This window comes from Schistocerca cancellata, chromosome 3 (assembly GCF_023864275.1).
Source record: "Schistocerca cancellata isolate TAMUIC-IGC-003103 chromosome 3, iqSchCanc2.1, whole genome shotgun sequence".
Lineage (NCBI taxonomy): Eukaryota > Metazoa > Arthropoda > Insecta > Orthoptera > Acrididae > Schistocerca > Schistocerca cancellata.
Window position 1 is genome coordinate 872,299,558 of NC_064628.1, and position 19,698 is coordinate 872,319,255.

The 19,698-nt window shown below is 40.5% G+C and overlaps 1 protein-coding gene across 1 annotated transcript in view; it reads right to left on the reverse strand.

The window, feature by feature from the left end:
* Positions 1-19,698, reverse strand: part of LOC126175942 (phospholipase A1-like) — a 103,030-nt gene that overhangs the window by 15,276 nt on the left and 68,056 nt on the right. The window contains exon 5 of the mRNA XM_049923019.1: positions 10,510-10,707. Within this exon, the coding sequence (XP_049778976.1) occupies positions 10,510-10,707 (198 nt within the window). The remainder of the gene's footprint in view (positions 1-10,509; positions 10,708-19,698) is intronic.

Sequence of the window (19,698 nt, forward strand, 5' to 3'; positions counted from 1 at the left end):
TAGGTTAAAATGAAGGACTAAGTAAGGAATACATATTTTTTTGTTTTCTCCTAAAAAAATTCTGCTCCAAGATACAGCCCTCCAAAGATGATATTGCACATACCACTTTGAAGATGTGAATTTGGAAAAAAATTTAAAATGCTGTACCTCTGGAACAGCTCTAGATATTTTGTTGGTTTTTTTTATTTGAAAGATAATTGCTTTATGATTACAAAGAAACCCTCCACTTGGACTTATCTGTGAAAGTTCTTTTACTATAGTGCTTTGAACTTCTTTATAATTTATGGAAAATAGCTTCTTTTTTTTCAAAATACCAGTCCATAAAATTTTGATTTTTTTCTGTTGATTAATACCACATAGTTCTACATTCCCTGAAAAGGAGAGCTTCCACTTTTAGGTTGAACAGGTGTTAGAAACAATTGAAATTTTTGCCATACATAAAACCTGTTTTATTACCACATTATCACATAACAAGCTACAAAAATCAATACCTAGCCTTATTTAACATAATTTTAGTTTTGAAAGATGAGTAAGAGACTCATTTTTCAAGCATTTTAAATGGTTTCAAAATGTATGTGAAAGATCCAAAGAATTAAAGGTTTCAATTTATACAACTTCTGTGCACTCTGTTTTGTACTGAAATGAGCCAGTCAATCAACTAAAAATATTTTCCACTGCTTCAGTATCTTCCTTTGATATAGAGTGATGCCTTCCTGTTGAACCTATAGGAATTGGAGCAACTACAATCTTCAAAACATTATGAACAGGAAGAGAGCACTGATGGCGTTGTTGCTGGCCTACAGCTGGAAACCTATGTCCAGCAGCTGGTCCATGTGGTAGCATAAAGTTCACTACAATTTCGTTTAATTCATAACTGGTGTCTATAATCTCTGCAATACACCAGTCACAGTCATACATACACACACACCACAAACATCCCCCTTCTCAGGTTGTGTATCTGAATATTATCCTGCTGTTTCTGAGGTGCTGGCTGAACAAACAAAATTTCTTCTTTCTTGCTCTTTAAAGCATGTGCAATTTAAGTTTGCCCATCACTGTGAGTCCAAAAATATGTCTTCTGAATTCCTTTCACAGAAGTAGTTTGTTTGGACCATTCTTCTTTTTTCTGCTCATGGAATTCTTCCATTCTGTCTTTGGACAAAAGAATGAGGTCTGTGGATGAGTAAGATCTCATGACTCTCATAAAATCCTTGGCATTCTGAATCGCAGCTGTATTTGGTCTGTAACGATTATGTTTTGTAACATGGTGCTTCAGCAGGCCTCCTACACCATCACAAGGCCCCTTCCCGTGACCAGTAGCACTGTATACCCAGTCAGTTGGCACAAGCAACTTACTCAATTCCAATAGCTGGTGACGATGCCCAGACATGAGTAGCATGCTGCTCACAATCCTTCCTACCTCTCCTAAAGAGATATTCTGCAGCCCACCCCATCTACACAATACCCTGGTCCCTCTTTATGTTACATCCACTCCCGACCAATTGCCATTCCTGTAAAAGACCCAGGTGCAAGTCCTGTCTGATATTTCCCCCCAGCACATCTTCCTCCAGTGCTGTCGTAGGCTTATTTTATTCCATCAGAGGCAGAGCCTATAGTGGAAGCAGTTATGTCACATACCTGCTCTGTTGCAACTTTATATGTGCATGGCCACCAACCAGTTGTCCGTGTCAGAGAGTGGTCACTACCACAGTATGGCCAAGAACAGAGATGAACATCTGGTGGCAGAACATGCCATTGAGTGCAACAAGCTCAGTTTCAATGGCTGTTTCACAACTTGTACCACATGGATTCTTCCCCCAACACCAGCTTCTCTGAACTACACAGATGGGAGCTGTACATGCGTCACTCCTTTGTTCCCATAATTTGCCTGGCCTCAATCTCTGATAAACTGCTACCTCACACCTACATCCATCCTCACCCCACACTCTCTCCCTCCCCTGTTGTTTCACTCTCTCTCACAACACACTTTGACGTCATCATGTCATCATCATCATATGCCACATGAATTAATTGATGCTGGTGTTCATGCTGCATTTGTACCCTGTGCACCTACTGCCTCTCCCTCTTGTATTGCTGTCTCTTGCAGCTGATGCCACCCTCCCAGTCATCACAGTTCTCAACCACCCTCTCACTATCATCCTTCCTTTCTCCCTTCACCCAAACCATCTAACACAAACCCTCACTCCAGCCAAGCTGCAGAACTGCTGTCTTGGCACAGTGTATTTAGCACGCACATGGTATCTGTACTGGTTCGTATGTGGAGAGGGGTGGGGAGTGGGGGGGGGGGAGGCGTGAGGGGAGGGGGAGGGGAAGTAGGGTAGCACATGTGAGCTCTGGCTCGTAAAGGTATTTGTTTCAAAGCTACTAAAGTTAAAAAAAAAAAAAAAAAAAAAAAAAAAAAAAAAAAAAAAAAAAAAAATGTCAGCCTGCGGGTTCTGAATAATTGAGTTTGAACAAAGCTGCAGTATTGGCATGAGAGAATGTGATGCATCCTTCCAGGAAATTGCTGCTCATGTGAGGCAAAATGTTTTGACAGTGCAATGGGTCATGGAAGGCCATAGAACATGACGAGATGGGTCAGGTCACACCACCCAGACCAATCCCCGACATGATCGGCACCTCATCCGAATGGCACTGCAGGTCAGATCTGCATCCTCCTCAGCTTTGACGCAACAGTGGAACAGTGTAACACATCATACATTATCAGGGATCACAGTCCATCACTGTTTATTATGACACAGGTTACCTGGGTGTCATCCATTTCTCTGACTACCTTTGATGGATGTGCAGAAACATGCTAGACTTGGATGGTGTTTGAAACTAGGTCACTGGGGACAGGAATGGCATCAGATAATATTTCTGGACAAATTCAGGTTGTGTTTGTTTGAAAATAATTGTCACATTTTGATTCTCCACAGATAGGGGAGCAGAATCAGAGTGACTGCATTCACACAAGACATACAGCATCAACTCAAGGCGTTATGGTGTGGGGTGCTTTTGGGTACAACTACAAATCACAGCTTGTGCATGTTCAGGGCACAGTAACCAGTGTGATGTACGCGAATGACATCTGCAACCCATAGCCATATCCTCTCTGCACTACATCCCAAAGACCATTTTTCAGTGAGACAATGCATAATCACATATTGCTGCATGGACACATGCCTTCTTGGTGTCACAGTATATCAGCCTTTTGTCCTGGCCTGCCAAATCACCAGACCTGTCACCAATTGAAAATGTGAGAGATATAGTGAAACAATGAGTGCAGCACTGTGACCCAATGCCAACTGCCACAGATGAACTTTGGAACCTGGTGAATGCAGAATGGACGGCTATACCACAGGATGCCATTCATGTCTTATACGTGTCAATACTACCACACATGGAACAAGTTATCAGGGCTCATGGTGGACCCTGTGCCTACTAGGCAACAGGGCACATGGTGAACTGAGGTGACTGAAATGCTAACCACTTCTGCAGAACACATTAGTGCACATGTCCTGTGAATATGAACATCCTATATCTATACATTCAAGTTGTTCTGCTTTTTTCTGAACATGTGTATATTTACATTCTACCACATCTTTCCAATGCTATATTTAATCATCAAGCACATGCATCAAAAATATCTGTTCCATATAGTTTTCTGAGAAAGAATTTAGTATTATTTATCAGGATACCATGTCACACCCACACTCACACTCACAAAACTTAAACTAACCCAACTGATTAATGGATTATTAAACTCTCCTCCAATGATAACACTATGATCACAAAATGTTTATGTTGGTGTATTAATACTCCTTCTACAGTTTACAGTTACTTTTGGTGTGAATCAGGTGATCCAAAGAAGGCCCCAATTATAAATTTATCCTTACTCTTGATACTGTCTTGCCCAAACAATCTCCCACATAGCTTGAATTTCTATCTCCATATCTCAGTGTATGTGAATTTCTTGCCTGCTATGACACATTCATAATGTGAAAAACTCTGTGATAATAACATAAATACCTTTTTTATAGAATTCTGTAAGATATCCTAAGTAAGAACAAAAGCCACTGACTATTTTTTTAAATAACATCTGATAAAATTACAGGTGCCTCTGTTCCAACTAAATGCTATGCAAAGTACTGTTATGAATATGGAGCTGGAAAAGATTGTGGATGAGAAATGTGTGGTGTCACCGCCAGACACCACACTTGCTAGGTGGTAGCTTAAATCGGCCGCAGTCCATTAGTACATGTTGGACCCACGTGTCGCCACTGTCAGTACTTGCAGACCTAGCGCCACCACATGGCAGGTCTAGAGAGACGGACTAGCACTCGCCCCAGTTGTACGACGACTTTGCTAGCGACTACACTGACGTAGCCTTGCTCTCATTTGCCGAGAGACAGTTAGAATAGCCTTCAGCTAAGTCCATGGCTACGACCTAGCAAGGCGCCATTAGCCTTACAGTGATTGTAATTAACTGTATCTGGAGATAGTCTCACTTGTATCGTCAAGAGCGATGTACCACAAGGATGAATTAAAGTTAAGTATTCAAGGAGCTGCATACTTTTCTTAGAGCATTAATTAAGTATCCTGTTCCAGAACTCACGCCAGCCGGCGTGTGTGTACGCGTGCCTTTCGGCTACCTCAGAGTGGCGTGGCTGTTTTGCTACGCCACAACAAAATGTGTGGACATAGTGTACTGGCAGGAGTCATACACAAGGAATGGATAAATAACTGGTCTCATAAATACAACAGTGATTACAGAGGGCACAAATCCCAAAGCTGCAGTCATATTAGTCAACAGGCAGTGGACTGTGATAAACATCTCATAACCATGCTCTTATCACATAGTTATGGAAGAAACATGTAAGGGGAACAATGTATGGGTAATTTCATCAATTTATCCTCAACTTTCTGATGAGTTCCATTCATTTGGAGAATGGGTAGAGAGAATTGCATGATACACATGATGTAAAAAGTTAATCATCATTGCAGATATCAACACTATGGCTCTCGTCATAAACAGATACACAAGGATGCTACTTTAAGGAAAAGAAACAAATGTAAAACCTGTACATGGTTAACAAGGAGGGTCAATCCCACACATACAACAACAGGTTAGGAGTAAAATCAAACTCTGACATTACAGTAGCAAATATAAAATCTATCAAACTCATCACATCATGACAGGTATGTAATGGTGTTACATACAGCCATCATAATGTCATAATCATTGCCACACAGACAGCACAAGAAACACAATAAGCTGCTTCTGTTTAGTAAAGCAGACTGGCAAAAATTACAGGACTTTGTAGCTACACATGACCTTTCACAGATTGGAGGCAGCACTGACTATAAGATATATAGACTGACAGAGATCTTGCAAGATGTATATGATAAAGAAATCCCAACAGTAATAGATAAAAGAGTAAAAGGAAAATATCCTGATCAAATAAACTTAGCAGACTCAAAAGGGATTTGAGAACCAAACACACTCAATACCAGAGCGTAGTAACTGCTAGAGAATGAGCAATATGACTGGAACAGTTTAAGGAGGTGAAGCCACAATATAAGGAGCTGATACTGCAAAGAAATGCCATTGGGACAAATATTTTTGAACAGAGACAAGTGACAACTTATAGAGAGCCCATACAAACTTTTGACCAAGATGGTAAAAACAGTAAGTATGCTAGCCATACTTATGCAAGATGACAGAACCTTCTGGGATGGAGAACAGTTTTACAGACTCCTTCCTGATGACAATCACAACACAGATTATCCACACTATACCAATTTGAGAGCTTAAATACAAACAGAATACACAGTTGAGTCTGTCACCTGCCTATTAACACAGGATGAGGTAGTGCTAGCCATAGCAAAATTAAAAGCTGAAAAAGCACCAGGCCCGGATGGCATTCACTCTGGGACCCTTAAACAAGTAGCACCAATGATTACTTCATTATGAACTGTGGTTAAAAATGAAGCACTAAGAGGGAGAAGAGTTCCTGAAACCTGAAAATTAGCAAACACAGTAACCATCAAGAAGTCAGAAGACAAAGACTCAACAAATCCAAAGCTGTATCAGCTGATTTTCTTGATCAACACCTTGTCTAAGATTAAGAAGCGGTTTCTGCATAACTAATTGGAGGATCATGGATGACTCCTGGAGCTCACTGCACCATATGAGTTCTGTAGAAATAATTTGATTGATGCTGAAATTAACCAGGCACTCAAATTAGGCACACAACATCAACTGCAAGAATTTAGTGTCCATATCTGTAGACATCACAGGGGCATTTGATAAGTTCTGACAGCCCACAATGTTCATACGGGTATGAGAATTGCAAGTATGAGCAACGCCATACAATAGCCTACTAGACTACTATAATGATAGAGTAGTTGGATGGTTGGTGGGTAAACTGAAAGTGATGAAAAGAATTAGGAAAGGGTGCCTGCAGGTTTCACTTTGCGGGCCCATCTTTTGGGATCTTTTCACTGAGACCTTCCTAAAAGAAATGGATGGTAACACACAGACTGATGAGATTGTCACACACACTGATGATTTGTTGGTTGTGTTGTCAGAAAATTCAAGTAGAGAACTGGAAGCCAAAGCCACAGCTATTTCACACATGATGGGCAGGTGGTGCCTGAAAAACAAGCTCACTGTGGCTCTGGACAAGAGAGACTACATATATGATTGAAAGGAAAACAACAGAAAAAGACGATAATAAAACAGCACACCAATTATCACAGAAAACACATAACCAGATACTTAGATCCACAGGTTGACAATCAACTGAAGTTTAACCAACACAGAAAACAGGTAATTGATAAGGCAGAAAAACTGGTACACAGAATTGCACACATCAACACGATCACTTACATTAAAATTTTTCTTAAAATAAAACCACCCCAAACACATAAAGATGTTTATTTATTTAGTGGTGACCAGTTTCAGCCACTGTTCTGGTTATCATCAGACCTCTTATTCCATGGAAGCCTGGTGAAGCTGGCAAGGAGCAGGTACCATTTTAGGAGACATACCCACTGGTGGTTATATCACTCCAAGAGTGACTTTTTTTTCTGCTCCTTCCCAGCTTCAGCAGACTCCCAAGGAGTAAACAGTCCAATGATGACCGGAACAGCGGTCAAAACTGGTCACCAGTAAATAAATAGACATCTTTATGTGGCTGGGACTGTTTTATTATTATAAAAAAAATTTAGCATTTGTTATCACCACTGACTTTCCAATCAAAAAATTTTAAATACAATCACTTACATATTTCCACTATTAGCTATAACAATGTATCAATTCCCTTTTTTGAATCAATACTATGATTTGCTTTGAGCACATGGGTACACAATCTCCGTCTCACAGTGATTAGAACCATTGTTAGGCAAGGTCAAAGAAGTGTTCTGCTGAGACTATCAGGGCTTTCAGCACCAAATTAGTGGAAGCACTGTGCATGGTGCTCGGAATATACCCAACTTACCTAACAATCCTTCAGTGAGTTATGGCATACTGACTGAGGAGTAGCTGACTACACAAAGTAATGGAAATTATGGGGAAGAATTAAGGAAAAAGTGCCAACTAAAACAGTGCCAAGTAAATACGTGACACAAGCAGACCCCAGTCATGGTATGGTGTGCCTGCCTGGTTAGCCATGTGGTCTAACACACGGCTTTCTGTGTTGGGAAGGAGTGCCTGGTCCCTGGCACAAATCCGCCTGGTGGATTTGTGTTGAGGTCTGGTGAGCTGACCAGTCTGTTGATGATTTTTAGGTGGTTTTCCATCTGCCCCAGCAAATGCAGGCTAGTTCCCCTTATTCCGCCTCAGCTACACTATGTTGGCAATTGCAAACAAGTTCTCCATGTACGTGTACATCACCATTACTCTACCACGCAAACTAGGGGTTACACTTGTCTGGTGTGAGACATTTCCTGGGGGGTGGGGGGGGTTGCAGGGGTGGGGGGGAGGGGGGGAGGGTTCCACCGGGGGCCAAACTGCACAATAATCCTGAAAGAGTGGTTTGGTGTGGGGCGGCGGAGGAGTGAAGTGGACTGCAGTAGTCATCGTGTGGTTGTGGACCACTGCAGCAGTGGCAGGGACGGAGCCTCTCCATCGTTTCTAGGCTCCTGGTTAACATATAATACAATACAATACAATACAATGGTATTGTGCACTATTTACCAGAACACAACCCCATTCCAATTCACCATCATCAAATGCACCACAGTCAGTGAACAGAATGTTCCTGTGAGGAACCAGGAACTCCTGAGCTTATACTTCTACACTGCATGCTGTACGTGTGGTCCCAAAAAACAAATTTCACACATGATGACATTTGCAATTTCATGACCGAGCCAGACAAAACGTAAGACCTACCAGTGCCACTGACAATACATCACATATACTATATGCTGAATACATAGAAACAAGACTGTACAGATAGACTAGACAGGCAATTATCTGCGATGAATATAAACCATGACAGGTATCTGAAAGAACAAACTGAGAACATTGACTCTAACAATCACAGTTTATAATGAACGAGCAATGCAATGGAAGCAGAATGGGCACACAACTCTGACAGATTGATGGCTAACACCTCCCACATCAGGAGACACCAAGATGAAACATCTATAAAGAATAACCAGCTATAGCCATGCTATGGAGTGCACTAAATAGGCGTGTTAAGCCAGTAACTAGATAAGTGCAAGTTACAATATGATTATATCTATAAATGAAACTAAAAGCATGGTCTTTTTAGGTTTTCACCCAGCGCAAAGAAAATTAATCTTCAATAATAAACCAATAGAACAGCTAGCCCATTTCAAGTACTTAGGATGTGACATATCATATGATCAAGATATGGATACATAGCAAAAGCTAATACTTACCAACATGTATGTGGCAAAATAAGAACACTTAAGAGAAAAACAAGAACAGAGAGACAATTAAAATCTTATAAAGTCATGGCAGCTCCCAGTTTATTAAAATGGATAGGAAGTTGGTCACTGAGAAATAAACTAAAAGTATCATAAATGAAATTTCTAAGCTCCGTGAAAGGCTGCACTACGAAAGACAAAATTAGAAATGAGGCAATTCAAGAAGTATTAGGGATGCAGCCAATAACACAAGAGGCAATCCAGTACAAATAAAAATGAAGAGAACATGAATTTTGCATGTCACCACAAAGACTTCCTAACTAGCAATATATTATAAACAATGGGGTAAGAGAGGTGTGGGAAGACTGACGGAGAGATGGTGAGATCAGAACAGGCCTTGGCCTAATCCAGGAGAGGCAGAAGAAGAACAAACAAACTGTAATAGCTATAGTGCGGAAGTAGTATGACCAGATTGTATATCAATGAAATACACTAAACACACACACAGAATGATATAAAAATTTAGTTTATATTAGAGTAAAATAATAATTAACAGAGAATAGCATAGAAGACAGAGTTAAGGCAGCAACCCTACGTTAATTTAGAGATGTTTCCCTACAGTCAATCAAGCATTGGAATTAGAAATCAGTATACCACACACAGGTGTATGCTCGATGTGTACTGTAGAGCCCCTTGCGTTTGGAATGGTATTGGTGATAGAATCTTATGATCTACCATATCTTCTTTTTTTCCCTTAATAATCAAATAATCTTAAGTTAAATTACTAAAATTTCTCAATCCAATATTATTTTTTAAGCTTTTATTTAATTGTAAAACCATAAATATATACTGGGATTTGTACAACTTATAAAAAAAAGTAATGCAAGAAATGGTCTATAGGTGTTGGACCATCAATTTAAAAGAGTAAATGTCTCATATAATATTTTCAACTACTTGCATTAGCTTTGCCACACAGATTACTTCTACCTAAATTTCGTGAACAGAATATGTTTATAATCTGCTGCTACTAGCTCAAAAATAGTCCGAACATCATACTAAACTACCTTTCTGCATCAGTGTGTGAAAAGCTGATAAACTAATAAATTGCATATGTCAGATCCAAAAGAGACATTCACTAATAGTGAAATAGCAATTCAAATTTAATAATGGGTTTTATCTTTCTTGGAGATTAAAGTATAACTTTGGCTTTTTTAAGTCTATGATATGTTACAGTGGAACCTCTAGGTGATATGGTATGGAAATCTATTTTTACCTGAACAGGCGTAGACAATCAGAGTGGAATTTTTAAAAACTTCAATCCTAACCGTCTAATCAGTCTAATATGTCATTCACAGATGCACTAGTCATTCTTTTGTCCTCTTAATATTGTGGAGTAGTAATAGTGGCAGCTTAATCTAAAAATGTATAGCAACTGCCCATTTTAATAGTGGAAATTCCAAGATGGAAAAAGATGAGGAAAATAGGAAAGGACAGAGATGAATTTAGAGTCTCTCTGTCTCCCTCCCCCTCTCTCAACGTTTCAATGAACAAAATCAAAAACTTGCAATGTAAGTAGAAAGTAAAATGTTCTGGCACAAAAAAACTCACCATAATCATCAGTATCACAGCCTGGTTGCTCTGAACCTCCATTTGGAAAGAAGTCTGCATCTCCCAGGGTATATTTATATCCTAGAACACCAGCATTTGTATGGATGACCTGGACAAACTCCGCATCTTCTTGGTCTAGCATCTTCTCATTTTCTGGGTTTTCATTATCATCATATCCAGGCCCTGCTGGGTCTAATCCTGTTTCGTATTTTAATTTAGTTGCACATTAATGTCATTCTCAAGTATTAGCTTGTGATTTAACTCAAACTGCTAACACTTATCCATTTTTTGAAAACTTAAAATACTTGTGAACAGTCTGTATTGAACTTTTATTGTAAAAGGTATTCATACATGTATTTTTTGTCATGTATATTTTTACAATCCCAGGCAAAGCTTATTCTTGTACTGCATGTCCAGCAAATATTACAGAATAAAATATTAATATCTATTTTAAAAAGCTGCAAATGGATATTATTAAAAAGCTATGTGAGCAGAGTTGGACATAATAAAATTTGTTCGCTACCCACTGCAAAAATAGACAATCGTATCCCCTCTGTCGTTCCTTCCAAATTTTGCAGCAAGTGGTGTATTATCCCATACCTTGGACAAGTACCACAGACTGTAGCCTAAACAGTGAAATTCTGCAACTGCCACATTTCTACTTTGCAAGGAACACCACAATCCAGAGCATTTTTAGTAGCAAAGACAAGAGCCAGTTATAGCCAATCATGGGGTATAAAAAATCACTTGTCCTTATAGTAATAAGTTTTACATTGGTCAATTGGGCTAAGGCATAGTTGAACATGAACACAGTTGGAGGTTGCAGAATTCTGACTTCACATTGGCTGAGTGTGTACTGGGTGTGGGCCAAAGCTACGATCCCACAGTCCACCACTTAGAAAACAGAATCCAAATACAATCTGTTAGAAGCCCCAGAAATCAATAAACATCCAGCCCACAGTCCTAATTTAATATTAAATGATCAAACACAGTGCAATAATTCCCCTCTTCTAAACTTCATTTAATAGTCATATTTCTCCAGTTCTTCCCATATTTTCTGATATTATTCCTATATTGTTCCCTATTCGAATACTGGAATTCGATAGTAGGAAAAGGAAGAGAAGGAAATGTAGTTGGTGAATATGGATTGGGGGGGGGGGGGGGGGGGGAAGAAATGAAAGAGCAAGCCACCTGGTAGAATTTTGCACAGAGCATAACTTAATCATAGCTAACACTTGGTTCAAGAATCATACAAGAAGGAAAGAAGGTTGTATACATGGAAGAAGCCTGGAGATACTGACAGGTTTCAGATAGATTATGTAATGGTAAGACAGAGATTTAGGAACCAGGTTTTAAATTGTAAAACATTTCCAGGGGCAGATGTGGACTCTGACCACAATCTATTGGTTATGAACTGTAGATTAAAACTGAAGAAACTGCAAAAAGGTGGGAATTTAAGGAGATAGGACCTGGATAAACTGAAAGAACCAGAGGTTGTACAGAGTTTCAGGGAGAGCATAAGGGAACAATTCACAGGAATGGGGGAAAGAAATACAGAAGAAGAATGGGTAGCTTTGAGGGATGAAGTAGTGAGGGCAGCAGAGGATCAAGTAGGTAAAAAGACGAGGGCTAGCAGAAATCCCTGGGTAACAGAAGAAATATTGAATGTAATTGATGAAAGGAGAAAATATAAAAACGCAGTAAATGAAGCAGGCAAAAAGTAATACAAATGTCTCAAAAATGAGATCAACAGGAAGTGCAAAATGGCGAAGCAGGCATGGCTAGAGGACAAATGGAGGATGTAGAGGCTTATCTCACTAGGGGAAAGATAGGTACTGCCTACAGGAAAATTAAAGAGACCTTTGGAGAAAAGAGAACCACTTGCATGAATATCAAGAGCTCAGATGGAAACCCAGTACTAAGCAAAGAAGGGAAAGCAGAAAGGTGGAAGGAGCATATAGAGTGTCTATACAAGGGCGATGTACTTGAAGACAATGGAAATGGAAGAGGATGTAGATGAAGATGAACTGGGAGATATGATACTGCATGAAGAGTTTCACAGAGCACTGAAAGACCTAAGTCGAAACAAGGGCCCAGGAGTAGACAACATTCCATTGGAACTACTGACAGCCTTGGGAGAGCCGGTCCTGACAAAACTCTACCATCTGGTGAGCAAAATGTATGAGACAGGTGAAATACCCTCAGACTTCAAGAAGAATATAATAATTCCAATTCCAAAGAAAGCAGGTGTTGACAGATCTGAAAATTACATAACTATCAGTTTAATAAGTCACAGCTGCAAAATACCAATGCAAATTCTTTACAGATGAATGGAAAAACTGGTAGAAGCCAACCTCCGGGAAGATCAGTTTGGATTCCATAGAAATATCGGAACACATGAGGCAATACTGACCTTACAACTTATCTTAGAAGCTAGATTAAGAAATGGCAAACCTATGTTCCTAGCATTTGTAGACTTAGAGAAAGCTTTTGACAATGTTGACTGGAATACTCTCTTTCAAATTCTGAAGGTGGCAGGGGTAAAATACAGGGAGCAAAAGGCTATTTACAATTTGTACAGAAACCAGATGGCAGTTATAAGAGTTGAGACGCACAAAAGGGAAGCAGTGGTTGGGAAGGGGGTGAGATAGGGTTGTAGCCCCTCCCTGATGTTATTCAATCTGTATATTGAGCAAGCAGTAAAGGAAACAAAGGAAAAAATTCAGAGTAGATATTAAAATCCATGGAGAAGAAATAAAAACTTTGAGGTTCACCGATAACATTGTAATTCTGTCAGAGACAGCAAAGGACTTGGAAGAGCAGTTGAACAGAATGGACAGTGTTTGAAAGGAGGGTATAAGATGAACATCAACAAAAGCAAAAGGAGGATAATGGAATGTAGTTGAGTTAACTCGGGTGATGCTGAGGGAATTAAATTAGAAAATGAGACACTTGAAGTAGTAAAGGGGTTTTGCTATTTGAGGAGCAAAACAACTGATGATGGTTGAAATAGAGAGGATATGAAATGTAGACTGGCAATGGCAAGGAAAGCGTTTCTGAAGAAGAGAAATTTGTTAATATCGAGTATAGATTTAAGTGTCAGGAAGTCGTTTCTGAAAGTATTTGTATGGAGTGTAGCCATGTATGGAAGCGAAACATGGATGATAAATAGTTTGGACAAGAAGAGAATAGAAGCTTCGAAATGTGATGAAACAGAAGAATGCTGAAGATTAGATGGGTAGGTCACGTAACTGATGAGGAGGTATTGAATAGAATTGGGGAGAAGAGGAGTTTGTGGCACAACTTGACTAGAAGAAGGGATCGGTTGGTAGGACATGTTAGGAGGCATCAAGGGATCACCAATTTAGTGTTGGAGGGCAGCGTGGAGGGTGAAAATCATTGAGGGAGACCAAGAGATGAATACACTAAGCAGATTCAGAAGGATGTAGGCTGCAGTACGTACTGGGAGATGAAGCAGCTTGCACAGGGTAGAGTAGCAAGGAGAGCTGCATCAAATCACTCTCAGGACTGAAGACCACAACAACAACAACATTGTTCCCTATATTTATTTATTTTATTGTGATTGTACACTCCATGTATGCTGCTGTTCTGCAATTTGTGCATCTTCCCTAAGTAAGAGAAATTCTTCACAGTACTGTTATACAATTTAGCTTATGTATTTCCAGTTACAATTGCCTGTTCTACCTCTTGCTCTATTTCTGTTTCACCTTCCATTTGCAATTACCTCTTCAAGTTATACTTCAGTACTCTTGTCATTTTTTAATTTGATGTTACTGTGATTGTTTATTTAATTGAAATTGAAATTGTTTGGCAATTAAGTTATTTTACCTTATGTACATTAGCATTTTTTGGCTTTCGATGTGACAGCCTTGAATTTGTGCAAAGCCCCTCCCTTTTGCAGATTCCACCTAAAATGTATGAATGACTGTGTCAGCTGGCCCCTTCTCTTACTTTTGATCACATGTGCAATTTATTGTCCAACTACTATTGCAAATGAATGCATGTCATAGCAACGCAAGTTGAATTCTACTTGGTGCCAAATGAAACCACACTAGTCACACAGGGCCTAGGCAGCTGAACTTCACAGCCTTAGTCATAAGTGCCAATTCCTTACTGAGGCCCATATCTACTCTTATGCAGACTCTGTGGTGTGTGATGGAATTACCCCCTTAGCGCCATATAAGAAAGTGCACCAGAAGGCTTCACTGCAAAACAACTAGTATATATGGTCATGCAGCTCTACTGTATGATTAAATGATGATGGCGTCCTCTTGGGTAAAATATTCCGGAGGTAAAATAGTCCCCCATTCGGATCTCCGGGCGGGGACTACTCAGGAGGACGTCGTTATCAGGAGAAAGAAAACTGGCGTTCTACGGATCGGAGCGTGGAATGTCAGATCCCTTAATCGGGCAGGTAGGTTAGAAAATTTAAAAAGGGAAATGGATAGGTTCAAGTTAGATATAGTGGGAATTAGTGAAGTTCGGTGGCAGGAGGAACAAGACTTCTGGTCAGGTGACTACAGGGTTATAAATACAAAATCAAGTAGGGGTAATGCAGGAGTAGGTTTAATAATGAATAAAAAATAGGAGTGCGGGTTAGCTACTACAAACAGCATAGTGAACGCATTATTGTGGCCAAGATAGACACAAAGCCCATGCCTACTACATTAGTACAAGTTTATATGCCAACTACCTCTGCAGATGATGAAGAAACAGATGAAATGTATGACGAGATAAAAGAAATTATTCAGGTAGTGAAAGGAGACGAAAATTTAATAGTCATGGGTGACTGGAATTCGTCAGTAGGAAAAGGGAGAGAAGGAAACATAGTAGGTGAATATGGATTGGGGGGAAGGAATGAAAGAGGAAGCCGCCTTGTAGAATTTTGCACAGAGCATAACTTAATCATAGCCAACACTTGGTTCAAGAATCATAAAAGAAGGTTGTATACCTGGAAGAATCCTGGAGATACTAGTAGGTATCAGATAGATTATATAATGGTAAGACAGAAATTTAGGAACCAGGTTATAAATTGTAAGACATTTCCTGGGGCAGATGTGGATTCTGACCACAATCTATTGGTTATGAACTGCAGATTGAAACTGAAGAAACTGCAAAAAGGTGGGAATTTAAGGAGATGGGACCTGGATAAACTGAAAGCACCAGAGGTTGTAGAGAGTTTCAGGGAGAGAATAAGGGAACAATTGACAGGAATGGGGGAAAGAAATACAGTAGAAGAAGAATGGGTAGCTCTGAGGGATGAAATAGTGAAGGCAGCAGAGGATCAAGTAGGTAAAAAGACGAGGGCTAATAGAAATCCTTGGGTAACAGAAGAAATATTGAATTTAATTGATGAAAGGAGAAAATACAAAAATGCAGTAAATGAAGCAGGCAAAAAGGAATACAGACGTCTCAAAAAAGATATCGACAGGAAGTGCAAAATGGCTAAGCAGGGATGGCTAGAGGACAAATGTAAGGATGTAGAGGCTTGTCTCACTAGGGGTAAGATAGATACTGCCTACAGGAAAATTAAAGAGACCTTTGGAGAGAAGAGAACCACTTGTATGAATATCAAGAGCTCAGATGGCAACCCAGTTCTAAGCAAAGAAGGGAAGGCAGAAAGGTGGAAGGAGTACATAGAGGGTTTATACAAGGGCGATGTACTTGAGGACAATATTATGGAAATGGAAGAGGATATAGATGAAGACGAAATGGGAGATAAGATACTGTGTGAAGAGTTTGACAGAGCACTGAAAGACCTGAGTTGAAACAAGGCCCCGGGAGTAGACAACATTCCATTTGAACTACTGATGGCCTTGGGAGAGCCAGTCATGACAAAACTCTACCATCTGGTGAGCACGATGTATGAGACAGGCGAAATACCCTCAGACTTCAAGAAGAATATAATAATTCCAATCCCAAAGAAAGCAGGTGTTAACAGATGTGAAAATTACCGAACTATCAGTTTAATAAGTCACAGCTGCAAAATACTAACGCGAATTCTTTACAGGCGAATGGAAAAACTGGTAGAAGCCGACCTCGGGGAAGATCAGTTTGGATTCCGTAGAAATGTTGGAACACGTGAGGCAATACTGACCTTACGACTTATCTTAGAAGAAAGATTAAGAAAAGGCAAACCTACGTTTCTAGCATTTGTAGACGTAGACAAAGCTTTTGACAATGTTAACTGGAATACTCTCTTTCAAATTCTGAAGGTGGCAGGGGTAAAATACAGGGAGCAAAAGGCTATTTACAATTTGTACAGAAACCAGATGGCAGTTATAAGAGTCGAGGGGCATGAAAGGGAAGCAGTGGTTGGGAAAGGAGTAAGACAGGGTTGTAGCCTCTCCCCGATGTTATTCAATCTGTATATTGAGCAAGCAGTAAAGGAAACAAAAGAAAAATTCGGAGTAGGTATTAAAATTCATGGAGAAGAAGTAAAAACTTTGAGGTTCACCGATGACATTGTAATTCTGTCAGAGACAGCAAAGGACTTGGAAGAGCAGTTGAACGGAATGGACAGTGTCTTGAAAGGAGGATATAAGATGAACATCAACAAATGCAAAACGAGGATAATGGAATGTAGTCAAATTAAGTCGGGTGATGCTGAGGGAATTAGTTTAGGAAATGAGACACTTAAAGTAGTAAAGGAGTTTTGCTATTTAGGGAGTAAAATAACCGATGATGGTCGAAGTAGAGAGGATATAAAATGTAGACTGGCAATGGCAAGGAAAGCGTTTCTCAAGAAGAGGAATTTGTTAACATCGAGTATAGATTTAAGTGTCAGGAAGTCGTTTCTGAAAGTATTTGTATGGAGTGTAGCCATGTATGGAAGTGAAACATGGACGATAACTAGTTTGGACAAGAAGAGAATAGAAGCTTTCGAAATGTGGTGCTACAGAAGAATGCTGAAGATAAGGTGGGTAGATCACGTAACTAATGAGGAGGTATTGAATAGGATTGGGGAGAAGAGAAGTTTGTGGCACAACTTGACTAGAAGAAGGGATCGATTGGTAGGACATGTTTTGAGGCATCAAGGGATCACAAATTTAGCATTGGAGGGCAGTGTGGAGGGTAAAAATCGTAGAGGGAGACCAAGAGATGAATACACTAAGCAGATTCAGAAGGATGTAGGTTGCAGTAGATACTGGGAGATGAAGAAGCTTGCACAGGATAGAGTAGCATGGAGAGCTGCATCAAACCAGTCTCAGGACTGAAGACCACAACAACAACAACATATGGTCAAGCCCCAAATGAAAAAGTTTATTGTGAATTCTTTGCCAGCTGATGCCTTTCTCTGTTTTCTGAGCACCATTCACTTCACGCCTATGGGGGAATGGAACCAGGCTGAGTTGCTTCACAGCTGGTAACCATGCACACTCCTCCACCATATGCAGCCAGGTTCATCTGGACAATTTGCACCGGGATTTCTGATGTTGGTGCAAGGTTTTGGTCACTAGCCCCAGTGGATACCGGCCAAGATTATCTGCGACTGGGGATGCTGTCTGTGAGATGTCCATACAGCCGATGGCTGGTAGCTCGCCACTTTGATTGGCTGTGCCCCCACTTGCTGCCAGTCAGGCCACCCTCCTCCAGCCCCCTCATCATTATTTCATCACCAATTGTTGCCAGTGAGTCCATTCCCATCTCCACTGGCATCTGTCTGCTGATGATGACACAGAGATGGCAATGGCACCCTTCTCTCGAGCTCTCCAGTGCTGTCGTTGGGCGCTTCGTGGGCCCACCTCCCTTGGGCATGCCCAAATCCCCGTGCATTCTGGTCCTATACTGTGGTACCCTGCCCACATGGCCCATGGCCCATGGCCCCCGCCCCTTCGGCACCATTCTGGGTCAAATGCATGTGCCTTTCATTGGGCTGCTGGCGTGCTGTCCATCACCTTTGCACAAGGAAGAGATGACTGTATGCTGCAGCTAGTGCATGTGATTGTGAGTGCATCAAGTCTGGTGTTGGTAGGTATGTGTGTGGGGAGGGGGTTCTGAATCAGCTGTCAACTGTATCAGTGTGGGCTGGACACTGGAGGCTGCCTGCGGGAGGCACACGCGCAGCGAGGGCTCTGCCATGCTGTCTGCCAGTGACATGCACACACACATATGTGTGGAGCAGTGCTAACAGAGCTCTTTTATGTCCTGCCAGTGTATTGTTCACATCAATGTACTGTGTCTTGTTAAGTGGTTTTCCATTATTGTTAGATATTCATGAATAATACCATAATTATCTTAATTGGACCAGTCTCGTGTATTACTTGGTTACTAAAGAAACATCTATCCAGCCCACAACCAAATATTTACAATCAATGGCCTGCCTGACAATGAACAAAAATTTATTTCATCAGTCTTCTCTGTCTTTTGCAATCATCATACAACCTGACATGTGCTTAGAGCTGCCTTTCATTTACAGTCTAATGAATGAGTTGAACAAATCTATCAGGTTTTTAAAGTAAGATGAAGATTGTCATCTGTTTAAAATCACCTGAAGACACTAAAAATAATTTTTAACATATAAAGGGACACCCTGATCCATGAGAGGAGTCTGGAGGGGCTCCACAGCCAAGAACCACCAACCCTTCTACACCTAGTGCCTCTGTAGATGAACAACAAGATGTCATCTCATCATCAGTATTACACAGGTACCACCATGTGGGTTTGTAGCAAATGACAGCAATGACGATGAGTCCCACTACAATTACAGCTACACATGGCTGTTCTTCACAGAAGTTGAATGACTCCAGTGGCATTGGAGTCAGAATCAACTGCACAGCCAGCAGCATCAAACATAGCTGACATATTACAACATCCTGCAGCCACACCACAGAATATTCATTTTCCACTCCCACAGTGCCCTTGCCTTCATATTGTGTCCATGCGATCATCAATACTCTCAAAACTAATCAAGTGGATCCTGGATCATCAACAGGAACAGCTGAGGCAGTTGCTGGTGACAGCTGGGTACACTTCTACCAAAGAGAAAAAGAGTCATGCAAAGATATAAGGGGCATTCAATAAGTAATGCAACACTTTCCTTTTCTCAGCCAATTTCAAATCAAAAGTGCAGAATCTGATGTGGGACTTTGTGGAATATTCCCGCTTTAGCCCTTACAGTTTCATGACGTTCTGATAAGTGGTGGTGCTATACACAACCTTCAAAAT